The sequence below is a fragment of the Nasonia vitripennis genome (genome assembly GCF_009193385.2).
Source record: "Nasonia vitripennis strain AsymCx chromosome 3 unlocalized genomic scaffold, Nvit_psr_1.1 chr3_random0010, whole genome shotgun sequence".
NCBI lineage: Eukaryota > Metazoa > Arthropoda > Insecta > Hymenoptera > Pteromalidae > Nasonia > Nasonia vitripennis.
Genome location: NW_022279630.1, coordinates 340,094 through 350,789, shown reverse-complemented (window position 1 = coordinate 350,789; position 10,696 = coordinate 340,094). Strand labels below are relative to the sequence as shown.

The 10,696-nt window shown below is 35.0% G+C and overlaps 2 protein-coding genes across 2 annotated transcripts; one reads left to right on the top strand and one right to left on the bottom strand.

Moving 5' to 3' along the window:
- Positions 1-4,225: 4,225 nt before the first annotated feature.
- On the bottom strand, positions 4,226-8,659 carry LOC116416865. Its single transcript, XM_031927091.1, has 3 exons — positions 6,984-8,659; positions 4,436-6,907; positions 4,226-4,340 (listed from the first exon to the last, which is right to left on the bottom strand). The coding sequence occupies exons 1-2, from the start codon at positions 8,657-8,659 to the stop codon at positions 4,447-4,449; spliced, it is 4,137 nt and encodes a 1,378-aa protein (XP_031782951.1). The 3' UTR covers positions 4,226-4,340; positions 4,436-4,446.
- On the top strand, positions 8,538-9,799 carry LOC107981804. Its single transcript, XM_031927090.1, has 4 exons — positions 8,538-8,855; positions 8,921-9,120; positions 9,196-9,499; positions 9,562-9,799. Exons 2-4 carry the CDS (start codon positions 9,108-9,110, stop codon positions 9,797-9,799), a joined length of 555 nt encoding a protein of 184 aa, XP_031782950.1. The 5' UTR covers positions 8,538-8,855; positions 8,921-9,107.
- Positions 9,800-10,696: the final 897 nt, after the last annotated feature.

Sequence of the window (10,696 nt, the reverse complement as noted above, 5' to 3'; positions counted from 1 at the left end):
ACCACTCCCAACATGAGGTTTCATGAATAATCCCATTCCAGTTTTATATGGTTTGAGATAGAGACCTTTCCCTAAAGCAATAGCTTCCATGGTCTTATTATGCCTCTTACTTTCTTCAAGATTTTTCTGTGCCGCCTTGGCATCATTTACTGCTTTAGCTATTCCAGCAGCACCTCCTGCTAGAGCACCGGTGGCACTTAGTCCTGCGAACAATGGAATGAGAAAAGGAAGAACTCCACCAATTTTTGCTGGAAGCGGCAGAACACGTGGAATGATAACTTTTTTCTTTCCACCTACACTTTTAACAGCCTGACGTGCACCCTTCAACGCTGATTGAATAACCTTGCGAGAATGTTTACTTGCTGTCATTGATTTTTTAGCTACAGTCACTAACTTATTAAATTTCAGTCCCATTCCAGTTTTTTCTTTTAATTTCATAGCATTGCTAACAGCAAAAGCAAACGCTTTTTCACCAAGACTCGCATCCTTGGCTCTGACACGTTGCATAGCTTCCTCAGCAAGCTTCTTGTCAGCAGCTTTACGATCCCCGTTTTTATCAGAGTAAGCTATGTCATGTTTTTTACATGCCTGATCAAGCGGATTAATACCAGGATCTCCTCTTTTCATTCGCTTTTTCAATTTGGTTCCGGGACCGCAGTATTGATATCCAGGAAGATGCATTTCAACAGGTAAGTTATTGATCACTTTATCAAGCAGTCCATTGCCTTTCGGCTGTTTCTGAGATTTGTGTATGATCATCTCTCTTCGAGTGTTGATTCACAACTGACGTGCATGGTATAAAACGAGCGTTTATATTTCTTGAGCTCAATGTTGAATCTGACTCTGCTACGTGAACATGGATTTTACCGAGCAGAACATCAAACTTCCCGTGACGAATTTCGATTTTGGAAAAGAGAAGAGAAATAAGCTGGAATTACTACCAGATAGTATACGAGCAGTGTATTCTGTAGTATTCTGTGGTCCATCAAACTGTGGAAAAACAAATAGTTTGTTGGCTTTAATTACATATCCCAATGGTCTTAGGTTCGAGAATTTGTATGTATACTCAAAATCCTTGAATCAGCCAAAGTATCAGTTTCTCAAAAATGTCTTGGAGCCGATTGAAGGAGTATCATATCTTCCATTCAGTGAGCATGAGTCCGTAGTATCTCCAGATGAAGCCCTTCCAAATTCAATTATGATATTTGACGATGTTGCTTGTGAGAAGCAGGATAACGTCAGAGCATTTTTCTGCATGGGGAGACACAAAAGTGTAGACAGTTTCTATCTATGTCAATCGTATGCTCATATAGGTAAACATCTCATTAGGGATAATGTTAATTTGTTGGTGATTTATCGACAAGATGATGTAAATCTTAAACATATCTATGAAGATCATGTGAATACCGATTTAACTTTCAATGAATTTCGGAATCTTTGTTCTGAATGTTGGAAGAATGATAGATATGGATTCATCGTTATTGACAAAGATAGACCGATGAATGAGGGTAGATACAGAAAAGGATTTGACTGTTTTGCAATAAAAAAGGAATTATGAGTCTCAAACTTACAGTTCAGTTGTAGACATCGCCACGTCAGCATGTCAGACTTCAAGAAAGAGAAGTATGTTCTTAGTGAGCTCTTGCGAGCTCGTGAGGCTATTAAAAAAAAATACACTTTATTAAAACAGGAGAAAGATGATTTTGAAAAAGTCATCGGCGATACTCTAAAACCAGTCGTCACACCACTTGAAAAACTTGTTGAGATGAAAAGTGAAAGTCCACTGCAGCAACCATCCAATCACAGTTTTGTTAAAAACAGCAGTAAGAAAATGAAAAAACGAACAAGAATCGATCGATCAAGTTTGCTCAACGATCAAAATAATAATAAAACAAGTTTATTGGATTATACTGTTTATGATTATGATGATGATGATGAAGATGATGCTTTTGACACAATAACCAATTCTACATTTAAATCTGCGAGTGGAAAAAATGAATCAGCTGAAGACTTTTTATCATTGTTAGATAAAAGCCGTAGAACAATTGACAATATATACGGAGTGCGAAAGGTTGATGGAGTGTATATGATTGGTGATTCAGAAATAGAGTTTGATGATAAATATGTCAAAGTCAGAAATGAAAGTTATCCTAAAACGAATGGACTGATGGAATTGCTATTTAAAAAATATCCGGATGATGTTCTTCTGAGTTCAGCAGATCGTGAAAATTATCGCAAGATTCTCGAAGCATCAAATGCTCATCGGAAAAAATTCAGCAAAGATGAATCTATAAGAATGTCGAGAAGTAATAAATATAAAAATATCTTAGCACCCATGTTCCGCAGCACTCCAAATAAAAAGAACAACAGCAGTGGAGGAGGACTTGTACCTAAATATAAAATAGCTAAGAAAAATTCTTCCATAGATCTTGTCTACTGGGACGATCCAAATGAGCTTGTCGAACGACTTCGATTATTGATTGCCGAACGATCTGCTGGAAATAACAATCACAGGAACGAAATTCATTCAATTATTGAAGAATTGCGTGAAGCTGGGCGTATATATTAACACACACAAATTGCTTATTTGTATCAGTAGTAAAATGAGTCTCGATGTGTTCGGAAGAAAACTTGGGAGCTCGCAGCAAGTGAGTCGCGGACCTCCAGGAAATGGTTTTAATTTTACATCAGACGGCGATTTTGACTTAGAAGAGAAGCGACTTTGTAATCTCGGAGAGCCACGCAATCCAAAAGATGCAATCACTTTGCATTCACTGCAAGTTATCCTGCAGACGGAAGTAAATTATATATCTTCTAAAATTACTGGAATTGGTGAACTTATAGACCAATATAGGGAGCAAGTTGAAAGCCTTAAATCTGAAGTGGACAAAAAATTAAAATATCTTAATGATATTTCTCAACGTAATTTCGCAAGCGTTGAATATATTATTGATCAATTGAATAATTTTATAATCAAAGAAGATGGAAAAGCAAAAAGTAGCTGAAGAGCTGCATAAAGCTGCACGCCGCAGGTACAAGCGAAGAAAATATGATATACGCGGAATAGATGAGACTTGGCAAGGTGATCTTGTGGAAATGATTCCTTACGCTAGCGAGAACAAAGATTTCCGCTACTTACTCACTGTCATAGACGTATTTTCAAAGTACGCGTGGGCCGTGCCAGTCAAGTCGAAGAGTGGTCAGGATGTTACTGCAGCTATGAAGTCAATACTGAAAGAAGGTCGAGTACCGAAGAATCTACAAACTGACCAAGGAAAAGAATTTTACAATTCAATTTTTCAAAAACTTATGAAGAAGCACAATATACACTTATACTCTTCACATAGTAATCTTCATGCAAGCATATGCGAACGATTCAATAGAACGTTAAAAAATGCAATGTGGTTAGAATTCAGCAAACAAGGAAGCTATAAATGGATGGATATTTTACCTAACTTGCTCAAAGCATACAATTCGAGAAAACATCGGACGACAGGAATCGAGCCTGAAAATGTTACACAGGCAAATGAGCGAGAAGTCAAGAGACGTTTTCCTACTGAAAAGTCACCAGTGAAAAAACCGAAATTCAAAGTAGGAGATAAAGTACGAATAAGTAGGATAAAAAATGTTTTTGAAAAAGGTTACACGCCTAACTGGTCTACGGAAATTTTCACAATAACGCGAGTTGTAAAAACAGATCCAGTAACTTACCACCTCAAAGATTATCATGATAAACCCGTCTCTGGCGGCTTTTATGAAACGGAAATTCACAAAACTTTGTATCCTGAAATTTATCTAGTAGAAAAAGTTTTAAAGAAAAGTGGTAAACGCATATATGTTAAATGGTTAGGATTTAGTGACGAGCACAATAGTTGGATAGATAAAAATGAGGTTGTATGAATTATCTAGGATATATAAATAAGAAAACAATTGTAAATTAAGTTTAATACTGCATTTATTCATGTATATTATGTACAAGTTTCGAACAAATAAATAGTTTGAAAAAATAATCAATCTTTGTATTTTATTTTATTTATTTTTAGCAAGTACTGAACTTAAATGAAGTTCCACCCTGATATGTTACAAATAAACTGAGTTTATTTGCTGTGTTAGAGAGATTGTTGAACAGTTCTTGATCTTTCAAGACTGCTGATGAGATCTTCCCCGGCAGAAATATTTGAAAGCTGTCATCGATTTCGGCCACGATCTTCGTGCCGAATCTCGTCTTCACCTCCTTGAGTGCAGTCACCATTTAGTCATGATCTTTTTCTAAGTCCGTGACTTTCTTCTTAGGCAAGAACTCGCGCTCGGCAATCTTGTTGAGTGCAGATAGATCCATTCTGAAAAGTAAAAATAAAAATATATGTTAGCGAAAAATGTCTCATAGGTGAGAATTGAGAGAGAGAGAGAGAGAGAACTAAGAAATAGAACTTACTTATTTTAGAGTTAGGTGAGTCTTGGTCTCTTTGCACAAGGTTGGTTGTTCGCTTCGATTTCTCGAATGTGCTGTTCATCGTGCTGCGTCCGTTCATATAGCCCGTTTCCCACCACAATTTCTGCCCCTTCCATAGCCTCTAGTAATATATCACTTCTCTCTTCTTGTTCAGTTCCTAACCTATCCAATGATGGATCCCACTCGTGCATAAACTCCTCTAAAACATCATATTCAATCCTGATTGGTTCCCCTCCATCAGCATAAAGTGTCATCCCCACCCGCGAAGCATTCTCATTGGTTGCTTCATGCCCCCACTCACTTTCTCCCTCTCTTTTTCGTCCTTCGCCATTGTTGCCCCTCTCCTCCACTACAATCCCCTCCACCGCATCTCCCTCTACTTGCATTGCAGCTTGCGCCATCTGTTCTTCCATAATTCTGTAATGTCCCCAAGGCAAAGTGTCAGTACTATGAGGCAATAAGAATCTTTTATCATCGTGTGGACTTAGAGCAATTTTTTCCTGTTTCTCAGTATGCACAATGTGTAATTTTGAACGAATATTACACTGCTCACGTTTTATAATAACAAGATCCTGAAGGCATTTTCGATAATCTTCGAACGTGATTGATTTCTTTACAACATTAGATTTTATACCTTTAGCTTTTTTCACTGTCGCGGCTCCATTAATCAAAATACTGTACATTTTGCTTCTTAAACCAATGAATTCTGTCATAATCTTGCCACAGCATTCATCTTTCATCAATCCAGGAACTTTTTTATTAACATGTGGAATTCCAAACTGATTATTTTCGTCATAATCAGAAGTATCAAATTTATGTATATCTTCTTTCATTACTTGATACATATCAACATACTCAACTTCATATATTAAACTATCGGTGTCCGTATAAAGGAGTTTGCATTTTTCTCCAACTCGCTTCTTCATATATGAATAATGAAAATCATATACTAGTGTTTTTGACAAATCTAGAATTGAGAGACCAACGTATATTGGTTTTTTGATTGTAATACTTGTCCTCTTCAGCTGAATGGCAACCAAATTTTCATCGAAGATTGCACAACTGTGAAAATTTGGTAGAGCTATGCGTGCTTCTGCTCCGTATCTGCCTGTAAATTTATTTACTAATCGCACATCTACACGTTTCCGCTCTCGTTCAATACACTTTCCATAGACTGCATTAATTAACAATTTGTAGAAGAGTTTTTCAAACTCATTCTTTGCCTGCTTTCGCTTTTCTGTGTTAAATTCAACATATGGTTTGAGCCACGCCCTCTGCTCAAAACTCAAAATCCTATGCACCTTTTTTAATCGAAGTCCATTATCTAAAACCTGCTTAAGTGCTCGATAATGAATGACATATCTTTTTTTGTCATTTAAAGTCGTGAAAAGTTTCTTCTGCTTTGAGCCAGGTGGTGCAAGATGTTCTGCGCAAAAAGGTAAATCCCTATGATCATCATGTATTTCTTCGGGATACTCCAAGTCAACTTCAGCAAAATAGCCAATATCAGAATCTGGTGGTGTATTAAAAAAATTTGGATTTGTCTCATATTCAATCCATTTGAATTTTCCAACTGGTAAAGGCTGTACCATTGCCCATCCATAAAGATTGTTAATATCAAAATATAAGAGAGTCTTTGTTTTCTGATCCTTATCGTATGAAGAGCCCATATATGGATTGTTTGCCTTGGCATATCGATTACAACACTGACTTATTCCACCTCGAATGCCCGATTCAATAAACATTAGCATGTCAATATCTGTAAGAAGCTCCAATTCTACCTTTGTCATTTTTAAAGCTGCTGAAAAAGTTAGTCCAGGAGTCGTATAAAAGTGAGCAGGACATAAATCATAGGCTTTAAGAGATGTTTCTCGAAAACTCTCGAAAACGTCGGCCAATAGTAAAACATCGGTTTTCAGATAAAGATCTGAATATTCTCCCAACGTACTAATATTGAACTTATTCCAAACTTGGACAGCATGCTTATAGTCTTCTTCAGCAATATGAGAATCTGTTAGCTTATTATAAAAATCATTCTTTTCTGGCAATTTTGTAGTCGTCAACTTATCTAATCCATTTACAAAATCATATGGAAATACACCTTTTCGTCGAAGGAAATCTATCTTTTCATCTGTAAGTCCATCTGATCGAAATTCCTTTACTGCTATCGGCACATTTTTCAGATATGATGCAAGCTTTTCCAATGATGAAGGTAGAAAACGCCAAGAATCTATGAATCTAAAACTTATGTTGCAGTCATCCACGTATTTTGTAAAAGAAATATATTTCTCCTTATTGTGAGGTATTAAATTTACTCGTCCTTTCATCAACGTAGAAGTAGCAATCTCTTTTAAAATAAAATGAGTGTCGTAATTGAGGTTATGAAAAACCACAGGAATGAATCTTGAATCCTTATAATTCAAGTTACAAGAATTATGAGCTGCACCTCTGAAACTGAAGAAGAAAATCTATCTTAGAATTACAAAATTTCGTTTACTTTATTTCAAATATAATCGAGAAGGCAACTTACCGCCCTGTGAGATGACAATGGTCTCGTACAGCAAGTTCTTCACCAGTGATTGGTTTCCGACATATATGACAAGTTGATGATCTCCGAAAAGATATTTCCTCTAAATCTGTGAGTCTCATTGGTTTTGGATTCTTGTAGAGTACGTCAATTTTTTCACCAATTGACTTTAATTCTTTAACAAACCATGCTACAGCTGTCTCTTCTTCTTCATTTTTTCTTCTGTATGATCTATAGCCAGATAAGCTATCATCAAAACTGCATTTTATGAAGTATCCTATGCTGTATGCTTCGTGCAGTTGGAAAGCATTCTCATTCTCAGTAGGCTTCAATAAACATTCAAAATCTGCATAAATAACAAAAGGAACCTTTTCACTCTTACTGTAATCTTCGAATTTGAGAATATTATTCTTACAATCAGGCAAATTTATTCGACAATCATTTAAATTTTTACAATCGCTTTCATGCATTTTCAATCTTTCCTCGGTATAAAATATTTGTAAACATCTTTCACAATGGTAAGATTTTAAATGAGTTTTAGACACTTGAGAACTCAAAAGTCGAGACATACTTTTTATCCAAACGTAATGATATTTAGGCATGTCACCTTCATCAGCACGATTATTTTCTTCATGCTCATCTATATAAAAATCTTGAATGATGAGAAGGTTTACATGTTTTTCCTTCTTCTCTGTCGTAATATGACAAGGTGATACTTCGAATTTGTGGCCATACTTTCTAAGCCTGTATACATTTACTGAAATATTATTCAGTTTTTCAAATTTCGGAATACTTTTAAGTTTTACTGGGAATTCTATACCAGCAAAATTTAATTCATTTTCATGCAATCGATACTGATTAACTCTACTAGCATTTTTGTTACTTGGATATAATGATGAAAGAACAGCATACTTAAAACACTGATCGTCGTTATTATGAACGTTAACACAAGCTTTTTTATTTTCAATAAACTTTGGAAGAGGAATATAAGAACTTCCCTTAATTGGAGAATATTTTTTCATATTTATACATAAACTTATAATACTTTTCAGTGTCCAGCCTGAATCCTTTTCTTGAAATTCTTCTAATTGCGAAAGAATGGGCTCTTTAATATTGTCTGTAAACCATTTCTCTAAATCTGTTGACATGTATACTGTAGCACTCTCACTCGTAAAATATTTAATATCTGTCGTTTCTTCACCATTTTTTTGCATTGTAAATTCTGAAATAAAATCTGAATTGATTTTCACCGCATTATATTCTTCTAAACATGCTTGTGTCTTAACTTTGAAGAGCTTCAGTGCATCATTAAAAAAACTCAATATGTCCACATGCTTTATGTTAACAACCACACCTGTCCTGATTCGATTTTGGAAGGCTGATTGCACATCACGCCACTCAACTCTAGCTTCTGCTTCTTCAGCATGCAGACTACCTCCTCGATGAAGATTATGTTCAAATTCTACTTGCACACACGAAAGATGCGTCAAATAAGTTTGACATTTCTGTTTTTCTCCTCTCGTGAGATTGGATTTAGAAATTTTTTCATTTAATTCATTAATAGTAGAATTACACATATCTAACCAATAATGAATATCATTGACGCTCATTTGATCCACATTTTGTACAGTATCGCGAAGCACTTGTACAAGACGTTCGATAAGATCAATCGAAGCCATTTTTACTGTTTTCTTTTTCACTAGAGTGTCACTAGAGTGTCACTAGTAATCTTGCACAAAGATGAACTGTGCTCGTCTAAGAGAAATTTCTCTCTTTTAAAGCTGAAATCATCATAAGAAGAGGTGGAAGATCTCGCTGCTGAGGAGAGAGGAGAAAGATTTTCTCGGGAAGGGATGAATTTTCTTCCAATAAGGGGTACGCATTATTTCCATCATCCAATCCTAGAAGATTATGAGACTAAGAGGAGGAAAATTTTCTAGAGAAGGGATGAATTTTCTTCCTTTTGAACCAACCAAAAATCGTCTTTTCACCCCAACAAATGAGGGCTATGCATTTGTTTTGAGCATCCATTCCTGGAAGAGTGAAAGGCGGAGTTTCATATTATAAAACGAGGATGCTGGGACCTCGCGAGATCACTTCTTGCTAAGCTGTCTACAAGCTGAAAAGATGGAAAGAACACGTGACTACGATTTGTTGTTTAAAAATACTATCTTGCAATGTAAAGAAGAAAATGCTTATATTTGCGACATTCAAGGATTTCAGAGAATCGCAGAAGATACTTTTATTTTCAAAGAAATAAGTTTCCTTAATTTGAGGAAAACTGCCTTACCGACCGCATATCTTTTCAAACCTCCAATGGCTTGGGAAAAACTGACAGAAGAGGAAAAATGTATGTCTCAATGGTTGGAAAAGAGTCATCATGGAATAGCGTGGAACTCTGGCGATATTCCGTATCATCGTCTTTATCGAATCTTGCAAATCTGCACGCAAGGAGTAGAAAAAATATTCATAAAGGGAGAACAGAAAGCCCGATGGATGAAAAATATTTTGCCAAACATGTAAGTTAATTATTTTGAAACGTTTTGATACTTATTTTTAATTTTTATCTGATACTTTGCAGATCCATTTCAAATGTTGAAGACTTCAGATGTCCACCTCTTGAAGAAATAATAAGTGAAAACCAGTACTTTTGTTTCAACCATGCTCTTTGCATACGGAGAAAACCTATGTGCGCCATTCACAATGTTATATCAATACGAGCTTGGCTGTTAAATTATCTAGAATCATCATTTGGTCAAGATGAAATTGATAATATTTTTAAAAAAAATAATACATGTACATGTTTATATTGGAAATAAAGATCAATAAGATAAAAAAAACAATGCTTAAATATTTTTTTATAATAATTATTATGATCCCTGTATAAAAAAAAAAAAAAAAATGTCATGACCGGATGAAGTGAAGCCAAGAATGCGTAAAAAGTATCATTAGATTTTTTTTTTGATTTGTTTTAATTTCTAAAATTAATTCTAATATTAAAATGAAATATAATACTATAATGCATATCAAATTATATTTTGTGTATTTATAATATTCTATATTGTAAATATTACTATTGTTACAAAAAGAAACATGATGTGTACGTTGACACAAAACTGAGTTAAGATATAACCTTAAAAATTTAAGAGAAAGTTGAGAATCATATATTGTAAAGTTTGATATATTTCTGTGATAGAAAACAAATATTAAAAATAACAATCAAGCATTTATATTTCATTTAATAAGTTAATGAATTAATAGTCTACTACATAATAGTATTATTAAAAGAAAGGCCATTTTTTTTCAATGTAATCAATGAACAAAGTGAATTAAAAAGAAAGGACGAAAATGTATACAATATATTTTTTTTTTTATTAACACCTTATTCTATTTTTTGTACATAGGCTCACAAAAAAAATTAATAAATTTTTACATTACTTTTTTTTTTAAATTTTGTTACATCGATAGGGTCGATCACAATCTCCATATCGATAATTCGCGGAACATTCCTTTGTTGTTGCTGCCGCTGCTGATGTTGCTGCTGCTGTTGTTGCTGCTGATGTTGCTGCTGCTGTTGTTGTTGCTGCTGTTGCTGTTGTTGTTGCTGCTGCTGCTGCTCCTGTTGTTGTTGCTGCTGCTGCTGCTGTTGTTGCTGCCGTGGTTGCTGCTGTTGTTGCTGTTGAGTTATGGGCTGCATGCCACTGCTACTGCTTAGT